We start from the raw sequence: 17,956 nt of genomic DNA on the forward strand, positions 1-17,956 counted from the left end.
TTGGAGCCTCCATTGAGACAGCCTTACCAAATGAGAGAGGCAGAAAACAAAACCCAGGGTCTCCTTGGGTAAGATGCCATTACAAACTAGGAAGTGGAACAACCTTTGATATACTTCAACAGTTTGAATTCCTTGGAGATAAAAGAGATTCCCAGATCTAGAATTTGATCTGAGGTGGTGATGGTCTGGTCAGATACTCTAGTACAGTAGAGGAATTTTCTTTATTACAGGTCTTAAATTATTCCTAAAAATAACATTTCAAATATAATATGTTCGCACAATTCAGAATATACCAGTCACACAAGAAAACTGTCTCAATGAGCAAAACCTAGCAAACACTGATGTGCACACGCATGTACCGAAGACCTACAAAGAATTCAGTTATTAGAATTATAGATGCAATTTGAAAAACTATAATTCAGAATTCTTACCAAATACAATACTATTTGCAGTGCTTTAATATATAATGTTATAGTCACTTATAGTTGTGTTTGTCGTGTCTCTCGATGATGCTAATAATACCCTATTGTGAAACAATTTAGATTGTTTTATATTGACAACTTATATTAAATATTACATTTTTTAAATGCACAAAAATTGAAGCATTGAGACCAACATATGACTCCCCTTTTAAGTAGACCAAAATAATTCTTTTGTTCATAACTAATTCTACTAGATAATAATCTGTTTTAGGTGTCAATTTACAGTTTACTAAATGCCAGTTTTTCTCATCATCTCAAAATCTTAGAATTTTATAAAATTCTATATAAACCAAGTTGTGTAAATGGTCCATAGGATCCCCAAGATAGAAATCATCTAATAAAGGATGAAGTAGGCTGTCTGCCCAGTATCTTTCTTTTTCTCCATAGAGAAAAGACCAGAAAGTAAAGGCAGGAAGAGAGAAGATATTAGAAAGGCAGGAGAGAGATAACTTCACTGCTTAACTTTCTTCCCTACAGGAATTGTTTCCCCAAATTCTTGTGAGGGCTGTTATTTCTTACCTGGGAGATCTTTTGGGGGGGGGGGTGGGCAATGTAGAGATTTTCAAGAGTAAAGCTTTAAGGAATCACATTACCCAATTTCGAGACATGTATTACAAAGCTACAGTAATCAAGACAGCATGGTATTGGTAAAAGGATGGACATATAGACCAATGGAACAAAAGAGAACCCAGAAATAGACCCACACAAATAACATCAACTTATCTTTGGCAAAGGTACAGTCGTAATTCAGTGAAGAAAGGATAGTTTTTCAACAAATGGTGCTGGAATCACTGGATGCCAGAAAATAAAAATAAAAGAACCCAGACACATACTTCACACCTTATATAAAAAGTAATTCAAAATGGATCATAGACTTAAAGGTGAAATGTATAACTATCAAACTTACAGAAGAAAACAAAGGGGGAAAGTCTGCCTGACCTTGGATTTGGAAATGAGGTTCTAGGTAGAATACAAAAAGTATGATCCATGAAAAGAGGAACTGCTAAGTTGATTTTGTCAAAATTAAAAACTTTTGCTCTGTGGAAAATACTATTAATGAAAAGATAAGTCATACACTGGGAGAAGACATTTTCATATTACATAGCAGATAAAATACTTGCATCTGGAATATGTAAAGAACTCTCAACAGTAAGAAAGCAAACAACCCAATTAAAAATAGTCAAAAGATGGGCGCCTGGGTTGCTCGGTCGGTTGAGCATCTGACACTTGGTTTCAGTTTGCATCATGATCTCGTGGGTTGTGGGATCAAGCACCCCCCCCCCCCAGAATGGAGTCTGCTTGAAGAATCTCTCCTTCTGCTCCTCCCCTAACGTGCACATGTGTGCTCGAACTCTCTCAAATAAATAAATCTTTTAAAAATAAAAAAAGTTCAAGGGGCGCCTGGGTGGCTCAGTCGTTAAGTGTCTGCCTTCGGCTCAGGTCATGGTCCCAGGGTCCTGGGATCGAGCCCCGCATCGGGCTCCCTGCTCGGCGGGAAGCCTGCTTCTCCCTCTCCCACTCCCCCTGCTTGTGTTCCCTCTCTGGCTGTCTCTGTCTGTCAAATAAATAAATAAAATCTTTAAAAAAAAAAAAAAAGTTCAAAAGACCTAGACAGATACTAGCAAAGATGTAATGATGGCTAACACATGAAAAGATGATTGTTAACATTATATATCATTAGGGAAATGCAAATTAAAACCACAAAGAGCTACCACTAAATACCTATTAGAATGGCTAAAATCCCAAAACTAGCAATACATGCTGGTAAGGATGTGGAACAGCGGTAACTCTCATTCGTTGCTGGTGGGAATGCAAAATAGTGCAACCACTTTAGAATACAGTTTGGCAGTTTCTCATAGTGTTATACATAGAGACTTACTATATGACCCAGCGATTGCTCTCCTCTGCATTTACCCAAGTGATTTAAAAGTTATATCTGCGCAAGAATCTGTATGCAAATGTTTATAGCAGCTTTATTCATAATTGCTAAAAGTCTAAAGTAACCAAGATGTCCACTCATTGGGGCAATGGATAAACTGTGATATAACCATACAGTGTAATACTGTTTATCAATAAAAAGCATCAAGCTATTGATTCATACAACATTGATGAATCTTTAACGCATTTTACTGAATGAAAGAAGCTAGACCCAAAGGCTACTAACTGGATGATTTCATTCATATAACATTCTGGAAAAGGCAAAACTATAGAAATGGAAAACATATTAGTGGTTGCCAGGGATTGAAGGACAGGGGAGTATTGACTACAAAGCAAATGTACAGGGAAACTTTTAGGGTGAAGGAATTATTCTGTATGGTAGTGCATGGGTCTATATATTTATCAGACCCATAGAACTATACCTTACTTAGCCAAATGTTGAAGGTTAACATCCTCAGTGGTGTCATGTGGATATTGTGTACTCCTTCATATGAGGTGATGAGAACACTTCATCTCTGTGATACTTCATAAACCCATTACCACAGTCTAATGATGAGAAAAACATCAGACAAACCCAGACATGGGGGGACCTTCTACAGGTTACCTGGCCAGTACTCATGATTCTCAAGGCCATGAAAAACAAGGAAAGACTGAGAAATAGACCAGAGGAGACTTAGGGAGATGGGATAATTAGATGCAATGTGGTGTCCTAGATAGGATCGTGAAATGGAAAGTGGACAACAGTGGAAAAACTGGTGAAATTCAAATAAAGTGTGCAGTTTAGTTAATGTGTCTGTGTCAGTTTATTTTGACAAACGTACCGTCGTAATGTAAAATGTTAACAGTAGGGGAGACTTGGTAAGCAATACATAGAAACTCTGTACTACCCTTGCAACTTCTCTATAAATGTAAAATTATTCCAAAATAAAAAGGTTATTGGGGGAATAAAAGAATATAACAGGTTGATTATTAGTATCAAATATAGATGAGAGTTCAATTAGGATTGAGGAATGGAAAAGATTCTAGACCATGAACAGGAGGTATTTATAGGAAAAGGAGGTAATTTTCGCAAAAGTTTATTTCCAATAGGAAAAAAGCATGAGGAGAGTTTGAGTTGTCAAATATATGTAAGCCATTTGTTTTAGTTATAGAAGTTAGATGAGTATTATTAGAATGTTAATTAGAAGGAATTTTTTTTTAAGATGGAAAATTTTTACAATTTGAAGGCAGAAATACATGAAATTTAGTTGGAAATTAAAACCAGGGAAATTGCTGCAAGTATGATGAAATAAAATTTATATCTTAATTCATTATACTAAATGGCCCTCAGGTTTTGGTTTGTTTTGTTTTGCTTGTTTTGTATAAAAGGTTATAATGAAATCATGGAGAGAATAAGTGAATCACTTTTTTATATTTTATTTTACATTTCTCAGACATCATATAGTTAAACTGATTGTTAACTTCTTACAGTAAATTAATGTATATATGCATAAGTTAACATTTTTATTTTATAAGACAAGTTAATGTACATAATGTAGTCTTACTTTTGTAAATGGAGTAAATTCAAAAGTAAAAAAGATTTAGGAATTTTAACATTTTATATGCATATACAGCTTTTCTCAGTATTTCAGTTATATAATCAGGTATCAGATGAAATGGAAATGGTGCTAACTACTATAGTTGTTAAGGTGAAGTATATAAAGTAAATAGAGTAAATATTTTGAGCACCACAGAGGTATTTTATATTACATTTTGTAACATCCACAATTGAAAAATTATATATGTGTGTGTGTATATATATATATATATAAGTTAGGGAGTTTCCATGTTCTTTAGGGAAATATGCTAAAACAATGCATAAAAGTAGGTAAAATGTGAATTTTTATAATGTTATCAATAACTTTGAATCAGTAAATTTGTGTAGATTCTTTTTTCATATAAATTTATTAGAAAATAATATTTATGGTAATTTTCAACTTACAAAGTAATTTCATATTAATGCCCTAGGCACCTAACAGCAAAGTCTTTAAAAACTTCTAAAGTTATATAAAATCACTTACATGTTTTGGCATGTGTTTTATGGAAATAACAAAGATGGTAGTACCTGATCTCAGTCTTTTTTTTTTTTTAAGATTTTATCCATTTGTTTGACAGAGAGCACAAGCCGGGGGAAAAGTAGAGGAAGAGGGAGAAGCGGACTCCCCGTTGAGCAGGGAGCCCAATGTAGGGCTCGATCCCAGGACCATGGGATCATGACCTGAGCCGAAGGCAGCCGCTTAACCGACTGAGCCACCCAGGCGCCCCCTGTTCTCAGTTTTAATTACACTATTTTGTGATCAAGCTCACCAAATAAGATCAAAGTACTGGGGCACCTGAGTGGTTCATTTGGTTGAGTGTCTGACTCTTGATGTCAGCTCAGGTCTTGATCTCAGGGTCATGAGTTCAAGCCCCTTGTTGGGCTCCACGCTGACATGGTGCCTACTTAACAACAACAACAAACAAAAACAAAGCATTAAATTTAGCTGGAAAAGATTACAAATTTAGTATCTTTCTTAGGATTCTTTCCATGCTACTCAATTAAGCTTTCTCTTAGAATTTAAATTCCCACAAGAGATCACAGAAAAGTTTAGAGACTACTTCAAAGTATGGCCCCAGGACTCAGTGCCTGAAACCTAGACAACTAAGTAAACATGCATAGTCACTTCTTCCACTGCTGGTCAAATTGTTTTGCATTTGCCCCAGGTTTCCACTCACTGTTACCTGCCACCACTTCTGAAATGTGTTGCATATTTTTTGTTCAGGGATTAGTGTTAAAGTATGTTTTGAATCTTATCTGGAATCTGATTTCCACTAGAATTTTAGTGGAGATTCATACAGAATACCCTAGGAGTTTAAAGTCTATAAAAATTCTTAATTTTTCATTATTTTCAAAATGAGTTTTTAATCATACCTACCACAATAGCACACTTAAATGTGTCATACTTTTATTCCAGTATCTAAGTATTGTTTCTATTTCTCTCTCATACCCATATTAGAAATACTTTTGTACCCTCTTAGTTTGGAACCATTGTTCTCAGCTGTGCATATGCATTCCTATGTGTGTATGCATTTTAAGGACACAATTTTAGGAACTAGTCATATAGGTTATATATTATTTTACTTAAAGGGTAATTGTGTGCAAGTTAAAAATAGAATTTATCCCCTTTTACCTTTCTATTCCTAGGTGATCCATTGCGTACAACTGGATCTTGCAAGGATCGGCTACCAGGAAATTCTCTTACTGGTACTTTATTTCGGTGGGAAGAAGATGAAATACCAAGGTTAGTTAATGTTGTAAAGGAAAAAAAACCTATTTATGTACATCCTAATGTATTCAGAAATCAGTGGTTACTGTAATTTAATCTTAACGTTATATATATTTTTTAATCTACAAGTCTGTCAGAGAAGCAAATCTCAACATTAGTATGTTAAATGGAATCACAGATTTTAAAAACAGACCTTGGAAACAGGATGAAAATAGACCTACTTATTATCTAATTAATAAAAGTAATCTGGGTATAAATTTTTATACTTCTCTCCAACATGTCTTCATTATGCATTGTAAATTGATACCCTGTAACTTGTCAAATAAAAATCACATATAAAATAGCAATTTAAAATGTAAATAGCAAATATTTTTAATAAAAATAACTCCCAAATTTCTAAGTATTTTTATAGAAAAAATGTAGGTTGACATACTATGTATGAATAATGTAGTTTGTGATTTCTTTTGACCAAGTATATTATTTATTAGACTTTCTGGGGGAGATAACATTTTCCAGATGTTTAGATTTCCCTACCATAAAGCAGATATGTAATTAGTGCCTATCTAAATTATCAATAATAATTTTATACATAGAATTCAGAGAGGTGGCGCCTGGGTGGCTCAGTTGGTTAAGCGACTGCCTTTGGCTCAGGTCATGATCCTGGAGTCCCAAGATCGAGTCCCGCATCAGGCTCCCTGTTCAGTGGGGAGTCTGCTTCTCCCTCTCCCGCTCTCCCCCTCTTGTGCTCTCTCATTCTCTCTCTCAAATAAATAAATAAAATCTTAAAAAAAAAAAAAAAGAATTCAGAGAGGTATCTGAGGTATCTTTAAAAAATATATAAAGTTTATGTTGTTTAAGATCCTAATATGTACTTCACAGAATTTCCACATTTTAGAATTACTTGGGCTTTTTTTTTTTTTTTTAAAGATTTTGTTTATTTATTTGAGAGAGAGACACAGCAAGAGAGGGAACACAAGCAGGGGGGTGGGAGAGGGAGAAGCAGGCTTCCTGCTGAGCAGGGAGCCCGATGTGGGGCTCGATCCCAGGACCCCGGGACCATCACCTGAGCCGAAGGCAGACACTTAATGACTGAGCCATCCAGGCACCCCTACTTGGACTTTTAATAGCTAAATTTAAGAAAGAATTTCACTAAATAATGATAGAAATACATTGTTTTATGACAGAAATAATTGTACCAGAACGAAACTTCGAGGACTTCAAAGTGATATGCACAGTGACTTGCCTTACCTCTTGATTGACCTTAACAAGTGTTAGGACTTTTTGATAAACGTGCACACACATGTTCATATGCATACATGTGTACTTGTTGGTTCCTCTCAGGTACAGCAGAATTGTTTTTTAATCATGTTGAAATGGTATTAAGTTTAGACAAAATATTATTTACCACATCAAATTCAAGTTCTAATCAGTCCAGAGCGAAGTGACCAAGAAGCTACTTGCTGCCTTCATTTTTTTATGCCTGTGATACCATTCCTCTATCTTTCTGAAATTGGAGCACATCAATTTGATCCAAGGACTTTACCTATTCACTAGAGCCTTTAGTTTTCAAAGTTCCATATTTAATAACTTGTGTTTTGCTTGATCAAATAAGAACAGAATTTATTAGTATTTGAAATCCGTTTATAAGCAACCATCTTTCTAGTTAGGTCATAGTAAAGCTTTACTGGTTAGAAGTAAGTTTGGGGAAACCATATATAATGAAAAGATTGCAACTTAGACTGTTTTTGGGGAGCCCATTTTATTCTTAACAACTGACAAATTATGAGCAACGATACGAATAGGCAAACTAGTGAAATTAGACGAGGTACTCAGAGTTAGAATTTATAATAAATATAGGATAGCTATATATTTTTGTCTCAGATTATCCCACATTTTTTTATTCTGGGGATGCTTATATTGTAATTAACACGAGAATCCATTGTTTCACCAAGTACAAATAGCATAATGTCAAAAAATGTTGTCATGGATTAATACTCTTAGATTTTATTAGTCTCATTTCCGTCCCCAGTGTTGTTATCACCTTCTTGCTGGGTACCTTTTTTTTTTTTTTTTTTAACCAATGTTTTATATTCCCTCACAAACATTATTATAAGGACCATGACAAATAGCAGCAACCTCGTAAGAGATGAGAGTGCTGAGTTAGCAGTTCTGCTAACCCTACTTGTTAACTCATTGTAAATTACCACATATCATGGACCTTCAGGGTCCTTTGCCAGAGTGTTGAATCCACAAAAGTCAAGTCTACTGCAGTAATCTCAACCCTGGCTGCCCATCAATTGATCTGAAGAGACTTTTAAAATTATAGATGTTTGAGCTCCACCCTCAGTGATTCTAATTAGTAGGTCTGTTGTGTTAAGCTAGAAACAGAAATGTTCAGAGAGGCACAATTTTCTAGTTACTATCCTATAGCTTATCTACTTTTCATGACTATAATGAATGGTTTACATGTTTTGCTCACTCAAATTTTTTACTTACGGTTTTTCTATCTACTGGAAACAAATTTTTAATTGTGAAAAGTACTTCTTTCCCTAGGAACACCTCCTGTTCTGAATGTCTAAAGTAGTTTTGTAATAAGGGCAAGAAATAGTTGTAAATTTTTACTATGAGATTGCATTTTTTTTTATGTTATTCTTCCTATCTTTTATCACAAATATGCTACTCCTGGAAAATTCACGCTTGAAATTTACAGTATAATTCTTGCAAAAATTGTGAAACTTTTTGGTAAAAGAAAACTGTTGACCAAAAACTATTTTATCTACTATTTCAATTCATGGCAAAACTGATTTTATTAAATTATATGAATAAAAAAGGCAAGTTACATTGATAATTATTTTTTTCTGAAAGTAAAAGGGATATATTTTGATAGGTTGGCTAATATGTCCCTTCTCTATCAATGGAAAATGATATATGTATGTGTTTTGTATCTACACGTATATGTATACACATATAGGGATTTCCTTAGGAATAGACAGTGGAAAATTAGGTTTTGCTAATATGTTTCTCTTAAAATATAAAAAAAAAACCTTTCAACTAAAAATGTTAATGAAATCTGCCATCACCCACTTTCTAGTAAAAGTTCTCCTTTTCATTTGGGGTCCATATTTGTAGAAGATCTAAATTTTGGAATGAGCAAACTGGTATCCACATTAGATGTTGTACGTTCATTTTATCAAACAGGGACAGTTATGTGGTGTCTTCCTAATCCAGCTCTGATGAAAAAAAAAATGCTTTTGAGTAAAAGAACATTAGTGGGGAACAACCCTCTGAAGTTGTCATAAGAATTAATGCCTTGTCGGGGCGCCTGGGTGGCTCAGTCGTTAAGCGTCTGCCTTCGGCTCAGGTCATGATCCCAGGGTCCTGGGATCGAGCCCCGCATCGGGCTCCCTGCTCTGCGGGAAGCCTGCTTCTCCCTCTCCCACTCCCCCTGCTTGTGTTCCCTCTCTCGCTGTGTCTCTCTCTGTCAAATAAATAAATAAAATCTTTAAAAAAAAAAAAAAAAGAATTAATGCCTTGTGGTATCACCACTTTTCTTAGCTATGATCCCACTGTTGAACTCATATAGTTTCTCAGTTCTGTAGTTATGAAGACTTTTAAAGTGTTCCTCGGCTCAGCAGTAGTTGAGGACAGGGAGAACAGTATTATTTGCCCACTTTTCAGTATGCTTACTTCCCCTTATCTCTTGTTGCATATTTTGTCCTCATTTTTTACAACCATCTATGATTACAGAGCAAGATGCCTCTGGGCAAGTCATTACAAATATATATGGTTTCTGTATCCCTCTGTTGTCCTCTGTTATCTAATCCCATTCTACCCTGGATATGACCCACATGCTAAAGCATTGTACATTCCTTATATATAAAATATAATGAACCAAAATATATAAAATATACTGAAAAAGGATCTCAATAGAGTTGTCAGTACAATAGGTTTTATATTTTTCTCTTCCTGTTTTTTATTTCTTTATATGTACACACACAGTATCAAGTGTGTCATAAATAATTGTGACTTACTATAATATCACTAAACATGAAAAATTATATAAGAAAAGTCTTCAGAAAATTTTCTTTTATGTGATATATATATTTTAAATGTTATTTATTTTTTAAGTAATCTCTGCCCATTGTGGGGCTTGAACTCACAGCCCCAAGATCAAGAGTTGCATGCTTTACCGACTGAGCCAGCCAGGCACCCCCTGATTATTATATTTTTTGATATCTTCTTAATACAGCTCTTTAATACTGGAAGGTGTTGAACCACAGAGTACATGTGAATTAGAAGTGGATGCTGTAGCTGCTGATATCTTAAATCGGCTGGACATTGAAGGTATATACACAATTATTAATACGTGTTTTTATTTTAAAATTTAATGACCAAAGTAGAGTGGAAAAAATAGGGAAGAAAACATTAGTAGGGAAGTAACATGTTACAGAAGGAGGATGCAAAATGTTACGAAGATTTCTTCTGTACCTCTGATGAGATGGTCATTATTTTTTCATTAATACTTTCATTCATGTAAGTATGTTTGCATAGACATGAGCCTAAAGTAAGACACTAAATACATTAGCCATCATAAAAGAATTTCATATACTCTGCCTTTTAATTTTTTAATTTTCAGGTTATATACCAGGGAGGGGACTCTTAGGTGTATTAGCTGTCATCACATGTTTAAATCTTATTCATTTGCTGGGTTTTTGGGAGCCAGTAGGAAGAAAACTAAAAAAGGAATAATGTAATAATGTAGATTGGGAATGTTTGGTCATTTTATTACACAAAACAGGTAATTTTTTTTAAGGCAGTATTTTTTTTTTTTTAATTTTGGATTTCTTTTTCTGAGCAAGTATTTTTCACTTTGATCCTTGTTGTATTGAAGTATTGTTGTGATTATAGCTCAAATTGGTGGAAACCCTGGTCTGCAGGCCATATGGGAAGATGAAAAGCAACGGCGAAGAAACAGAAATGAAACTTCTCAAATTAGCCAACCCGAATCACAAGGTATAAATCTAATAGTACTCTGGTGATTTTTTTTTTTTTTACACTAAATATTCTAATAGAAAAGTTTAAGCCATTGAGTTTTTACCTTGACGTTAAATTTTATTTTTCAAATTACCTTTAAATGTTCTAGTTTTTTCCTATTGTCATTGCTCTGAACTGTAATTCTTTACCTCCAAAGTGTCACTCATTGTTCTCTCCCTCCACCCACACCCCTTATCCCCATAGAAATTGGCATCTTCATTGTCCTTGGTTTTTCACCTTACCTTGTCTTCTTGTCCCACCTCTTAGCTCCTTTTTTATTTTCTAGTATGTTCTAGGCTTTTGTATTTCCAAATGAGCTAGAATACTCACAGAAGATAAGAGTCCCAACTTAGAAACACTGTATTTTGTTCATTAAGCTTTGAAAATGTAAGCTTTGAAATACTGCCCTTAAACTATTTACTGGGTATGTCCTTATAAATTCCCACTTTGATCATCTTGTACAGCTCTGAAGAAAATACTCATTTTATGTATTACTAAATACTGCTACAGAATTTGAGGGCTTAAATAAATGCCATGGATACAATAAAAAATGTTAAATAAAACTAAAAGAATTAAAGACATATGTAAAAGAATAAAAAAGAATTTGAGGGCTTAAATAAATGCCATGGATACAATAAAAAATTTTAAATAAAACTAAAAGAATTAAAGACATATGTAAAAGAATAAAAAGACATAATTCAGAAGGTAAATATATTTGAAATACAGTAGTAAGTATACATTGAAGTCCAATTAAAATTTTTATTATGTCTTGGACACTAAAAATGCTATGATAAATTTTGAATGCCTTCTAAGATAGAAATATTTTATAAGGGGGAAATTTCTAGGTTCAGAGTGTGTGATACATTTATAGGTAGAGAACAATGTTTTTGTTTTAGATTTAAGTTATAATTATAGAACTTAATCTTGAACTGACTTTAAGTGCTTAATTTTATAGCTTCAGTAACAACTGTTTCTCTTTTGTTTGATTTAATAATAGGACTACTTTTAGGTGGTATTATATGTGTCAAGAGAAAGATAGGAAATTGTTACCATTTTAAAAGCTACTCTAAGAGAAAGGAAAATATTTCATTCATTATCTACATGTTTTAATGCACTTTTAAAATTCAAAGATCGCAGGTTTGTGCCAGCAACAGAAAATGAAAAAATTTTTCAGAAGAGACTTCAGGAAATTCTCAAACAGAATGATTTCTCTGTGTAAGTGGTTATTTATTATAGATCTCAGAACTAATTTTATTGCTTTGTTATCTAGTGTGTTATAAAGGATATGTTTTAATTAAGCAGAACATTATCAGGATCAGTGGACTACAGCGATGGATCTCAGGAGTTCTCTGCTGAGTTAACATTGCACTCTGAAGTTCTGTCTCCTGATATTCTTCAGTGTACGCCAGCTAATATGGTAGAAGTCCACAAAGATAAAGAGTTGAGCAAAGGTGAGGTTTGTTTTGCAAGTATACAGAAAATACTAAAATAGACATCAGTATATCTAGCACTGAGATTAGTATTTGGTTGACTTAGCTAAGTTTCTCCCATTCCTTTACCTTTTCTTCATTTCTAGAGGTAAACACTATTCTAAAGTTGTTGTAAATTGTTACCATATGATTTTATATTTTCTTATGTACGTATGTCCATAATATATACTGCTATTTTAGGTTTTAAATTTTACATAAATGGTGTTCTACTTGATATAATGTAATTGAGGAGGCACCTGGGTGGCTCAGTCAGTTAAGCATCTGACTCTTGATCTCAGCTTAGGTCTTGATCTTTGGGTTGTGAGTTCCAGCTCCACGTTGGGCTCCATGCTGGGTGTGGAGCCTACTTTTAAATTAATTAATTAACTAATTAAGGTATAATTTGTATAACATAAAGCACACTCATTTTAAGTGTACAATTCAGGGATGCCTGGGTGGCTCAGTAGTTTAGGTGTCTGCCTTCTGCTCAGGTCGTGATTCCAGGTTCCTGGGATTGAGTCCCGAACCCGGCTACTTGCTCAGTGGGGAGCCTGCTTCTCCCTCTGCCTGCTCTGCCTGCCACTCCCCCCTGCTTGTGCTCTCTCTCTCTCTCTCTCTCTCTGATAAATAAATAAAAAATCTTTAAGTGTACAATTCAGTGATTTAGTAAATTTATAGAGTTGTGCAAACATCCCCATAATTCAATTTTAGAACATTTCTTTCACTTCAGAGGATTCCTTGTGTCCATTTGCAGTCACATCTGTTCCCACCTCCAACCCTAAGTAATCACTAATCCACTTTCAAGATTTGCCTTTTCTAGATATAGCATATAAATGAAATTACACAATATGTGATCTTTTATGTCTTCTTTCATTTAGCATAATATTTCCAGTTCATCCATATTGTAGTATCTACCAGTATTTCAATTTGTTTAATTTTATTACCAGATAGTATTGCATTTTATGGATATTACCATATTTTGTTAATTCATTCATCAGTTGATGGATATTCGAGTTGTTTTCACTTTTTTGGCTCTTAAAAATAATGCTGCTATGAACACTTATATGTAAGTCTTTGTGTAGATGTATATTTGCATTTTTCTTGAGAGACACCAAGAATGGAATTGCTGGGTCATTTGGTAAACTTGCATTTAACTTTTTAATAAACTACAATACTGTTTTCCAAAGTGACTATACTGTTTTACATTTCCACCAGCATTATGTGAAGGTTCCAGTGACCCTGCATCCTCATGAACACTTGTTATTTGTCTTTTTTATATAGCCATCCTAGTGTGTGTGAAATGGCATTTCATTATAGTTTTAATTATCCTTTCCCTCATTACTAATGATGTTGAGTATCTTTTATGTCAACATTATAATTTTGAAATCTATCCTTGTTCATACATGTCTCTAGTTCACTCATTTTAGCTGCTGAATAGTGTTCCTTTGTAAGACTAAACACGTTTATCTGCTTTTCTACAACTATTAGATGGTTTTCACTTTTTAACTGTTATTAATAGTGTTATTTTTGTCATCTTGTGGCAAGAGTTTCTCCACAGAAAACATATAGAAGTATAATTTGCCAGGTCTTAGGGTATAAGTACTCTACCTAGACAGCATCTGTTCTAACAGGGTTTCTGTAAGGTAGTTAGATTATACACGATTAGTAAATAAAAGAATAATGAAAGTTTTATTCCAGGGGCGCCTGGATGGCTCAGTTGTTAAGCGTCTGCCTTCGGCTCAGATCATGATCCCAGGTTCCTGGGATCCAGCCCCGCATTGGGCTCCCTGCTCAGGGGGAAGCCTGCTTCTCCCTTTCCCACTCCTCCTGCTTCTGTTCCCGCTCTCGCTGTCTGTCTCTCTGTCAAATAAATAAAATCTTAAAAAAAAGTTTTACTCCAAAGTCACATTGTTTCATATGCAATTTTTCTAGGCAAGGAGAGCCAGAATAGCAGGAGTAGGATTACAGCTTTCAGCAGAAATGGAAATCCTCCTTTACACTGCTGCATTAGCGGCAGAGGCTCTTTTGACTATATTTAACTACAATTCCAAATGAGCATCGTTAGACCCAGGGCTTCCTCCCTAAGAGTTGCATCCCAGCATTGTGACATCTCTGACTCATGGCAGGTTGCACCTGAGGTCTCCTGAGCTCACCTCATCGGCAACCTACTGGCTCAGAGTTCTGCTTGCATTTGCTTTGTCTTAGCATCTGCCAGCTGCATTCTAATCAAAATGTATCCAGCATTTCCATACTGTTATTTCCTGTGCATTTTAATATCCACTATGACAGCCTCCAGCCACACTGGCTGCCTGCCTGACTGAGTTATCTCCTCAGGTACCAATTATTGATTTTATTAGTGTTCTGGTTACAAAGCTGCATAAATTTTGCCTTAACCTTTTCCCCCCCCATAAGCCCTATTATTTTTAGAGCTCCATTTTTCAGGTTTTGAAGTATGTTAATAATAAAAATATCACATTTTAGTAGTAATAATATAAAATGATCGTACTTAAGTGTATAATCCCACAGTGTACTAGAGCTTATATTTCCGTACATCTTCAATGACATTCGATAGTATCAGTGTAAAAATTTTTTGCCATTCTGATTCTTTGAAATGGTATCTCCTTAGTTTAATTTGCATTTCCTGATTACTAATAAGTTTGAGCATTTGTGTGTCTTTATCTGAGAATTGCTTATTCATGCTCTTGGCTCATTTTCTTTTGGGTCCTTCCCTATCGTGATGTAATGCAAGTTTTCATCCCTACAGCTTATGTGTGCTTAGAGTTTGGTTTTTCACATTTAGGTCTTATAAGTACTTATCTGAAATTTTACTTCTATATATAGTAAGGATCTAATTATGTCTCTCTTTATAAGAGAGGGAGGGTAGAGGGAGAAAGAGAATTGGGGCTCAATATCATGACTTGAGCTGAAATCAAGAGCCAGACACTTAACCACCTGAGCCACCCAAGCACCCCATATTTTTCTGAAGGTAAATAGCTAGTTCCAACATATTTACTGCAAAATTTTTTTTCCACTGAATTATTCCACCTCAGTTATGTTCCCCTATGTTAATATACTGTTGTAATTACTGTTGATTTATAAGTATTGATATATGTATCAGGGGCAGATCTTACCTTGTTCAACTACAAAATTGTCTAGTCTTGATCTTTTAAAGAAACTCTCCATATTAATTTTAGGATCAGATGGTTCATTTCTGGAAAGTACCCTGTTCAGATTTTGCTGGGAGTTTATTGAATTTATAGGCTGATTTAGGAACATTTTTCATCTTTAATAAAGCCAGATCATCTCATCTATGAATAGGATGTATTTCTCATTTTACTTGGTCTTCTTTCATATCTTTCAATAGAGTTTTGCCATTTTCTTTGTAAAATTTGATATCTTAGATATACTCTCAGGTGCCTTATAATTGTTGCAATTGTAAGTTTATCTTTGAAAAATTATATCTTCTAATTCCTAGTATATAGGAACTTCACTGACCTTTGTATATCAATCTTATATACAGCAACTTTTATTAGCACTAATAGTTTATGTCTTTTCTGTTGGACTTTTTGTGTATGGAGTCCTCATCTGTAAATAACAATTTTATTTCTTTACCCATCTTCATACTTTAAAAGAAAAAAATTTTTTAAGGCACTGCTTTGTGTATGGAGTCCTCATCTGTAAATAACAATTTTATTTCTTTACCCATCTTCATACTTTAAAAGAAAAAAATTTTTTAAGGCACAGATAATGTTAAGTAGAAATAATGGTCTTTTTCCTGGCTTTGAAAAGATTGCTTCTATATTTTATTATTACATATGAAATTTACTACAGGATGTTGGCAGATAACTTTAATTAGATTAAGATCTCTCCTATTGCTTGCTTGCTATGAAGTTTAGTTTTTTTAAATCATGAATGGATAATAAGTTAAATTTTACCACATGTTCTTTTCTGAATTTATTGAAATGATCACATTTTTTTCCTTTTACTCTGATAATATAGTTACATTAAAATGATTTTTATTTTCAAATGTTAAACTATCTGTGTACTCCTGAAAGAAATCCTCTTTGTCACAATGTGGTATTTTTTTAAAGCATTGCTATATCTACTTTACTAATACTGTGTTTGGAATTTATTCTTTTTGTTTTTAATAATTGAGAAAGAGCCATACTTTGCCCCATTGAGTTGTGGAGTTTTCTTTCTTTTTGAACTCTTCAAGAATTTTAATAATATATAGAATTGTCAAATCACTATGTTGTACAACCAAAACTAATATAACATTGTATGTCAACTATATTTCAATGAAAAAAAAACAATTTTTATTAGATTTGTATAATCTATTTCTTGGAGATTTGATAGATCTCATCTATAAAGACATCCAGACTGCATAGTTTCTTGTAGGTGAATTTTGTGTTGGGGCATGGAAAATAGAGAGAGGGGATTTTAAACTACTAATTTAATTTCCATAATTGTTACAGGTCTACTCAAGATTACTATTTCCTTTTTTAAAAGATTTTATTTATTTATTTATTTGAGAGAGAGCGCACATGCAGGAGCAGGGGGAGGGGCGTAGCAAGAGGGAGAGGAAGGGGGAAAGAATCTCAAGCAGACTCTGCACTGAGCGTGAAGTCCAAGCAGGGTCCAGTCTCACAACCCTGAGATCACCACCCAAGTGGAAACCAAGAGTTGGTTGTCCAACTGACTGAGCCACCCAGGCACCACTCAAGATTTCTATTTTTTTGTTTGTTTGTTTGTTTAAGATTTTACTTATATGAGAGGGGCGCCTGGGTGGCTCAGTCAGTTGAGTGGCTGCCTTTGGCTCAGGTCATGATCCCAGGGTCCTCGGATCGAGCCCCGCATCGGGCTGCTCAGCAGAGCCTGCTTCTCCCTCTCCCTCTGCCGCTCCCCTTGCTTGTGCTCTCTTTCTGTGTGTGTCAAATAAATAAAATCTTTAAAAATAAAAAAATAAAAAGATTTTACTTATATGAGAGAGAAAGTGCATGAGTGGGGGGAGGAGAACTGTTTTCCAATTAGCTCTAACTGCCTTCCCTTTTCTGCTATTTCCTGCTGCTATTTGCTTTTTACTGTCTCTCTCTCTCTCTCTCCCTTTCACTAGATTATGAGACTCATTTTATCTTTATTCTTAAGATTATTTAATCCAGCGGTTCAAATTAGGCTTATTAAAATCACATGTTGAAGAACAAATTTTTAGATGATGAGTTGAAAGCTGAGAAATGTAAAATTAATTTGTAATTTTTAAGCCATAGAGAATAAAGGAATTACTCTTTTCCCTGTGTATATTTTAATTTAATTAGAGTAATATAACTGTACAAGGCTAAAGAGATTATAAATATTTAGTGATTCACAGACTGAGGCGTTTGGGGTTTTTTTTTTTAATTTTTAAAAATTTTTTAAAAGATTTATTTGAGAGAGAGTGTATTGTGCACACGTAAGCACAAGCGGGGGGGGAGGGGCAAAGGGAGAGGGAGAGAAAAATCTTAAGCGGACTCCTCGTTGAGCATGGAGCCCAATGTGGGTCTCCATCTTACGACCCTGAGGCTATGACCTGAGCCGAAACCAAGAGTCAGAGGCTTAACTGACTGCACCACCCAGGCACCCCTGGGTTTTGGTATTTTTTTTCCCTTTTTTAATTACTCCATGTAACTGGTTAGATATTACTGTGGCTTTTACTAAATTTTATTATGTTTTTATTTAACATATATCACTAACA

The 17,956-nt window shown here is 34.4% G+C and overlaps 1 protein-coding gene across 5 annotated transcripts in view; it reads left to right on the top strand.

Moving 5' to 3' along the window:
- REV3L (REV3 like, DNA directed polymerase zeta catalytic subunit) overlaps positions 1 to 17,956 on the top strand; it is a 179,791-nt gene that overhangs the window by 64,997 nt on the left and 96,838 nt on the right. For 4 of the 5 annotated variants that reach the window (XR_013441149.1, XM_078054859.1, XM_078054860.1 and 1 more), the window contains 5 exons: positions 5,644 to 5,740; positions 9,975 to 10,069; positions 10,634 to 10,738; positions 11,890 to 11,974; positions 12,059 to 12,210. Coding sequence is in view for 4 of the 5 variants with exons in the window: in XM_078054859.1 (XP_077910985.1) it covers positions 5,644 to 5,740; positions 9,975 to 10,069; positions 10,634 to 10,738; positions 11,890 to 11,974; positions 12,059 to 12,210 (534 nt within the window). In the remaining variant the exon portion in view is untranslated. The remainder of the gene's footprint in view (positions 1 to 5,643; positions 5,741 to 9,974; positions 10,070 to 10,633; positions 10,739 to 11,889; positions 11,975 to 12,058; positions 12,211 to 17,956) is intronic. The other variant, XM_036105337.2, reaches the window with a different exon arrangement.

The sequence above is a fragment of the Halichoerus grypus genome, chromosome 9 (genome assembly GCF_964656455.1).
Source record: "Halichoerus grypus chromosome 9, mHalGry1.hap1.1, whole genome shotgun sequence".
NCBI classification, from domain to species: domain Eukaryota; kingdom Metazoa; phylum Chordata; class Mammalia; order Carnivora; family Phocidae; genus Halichoerus; species Halichoerus grypus.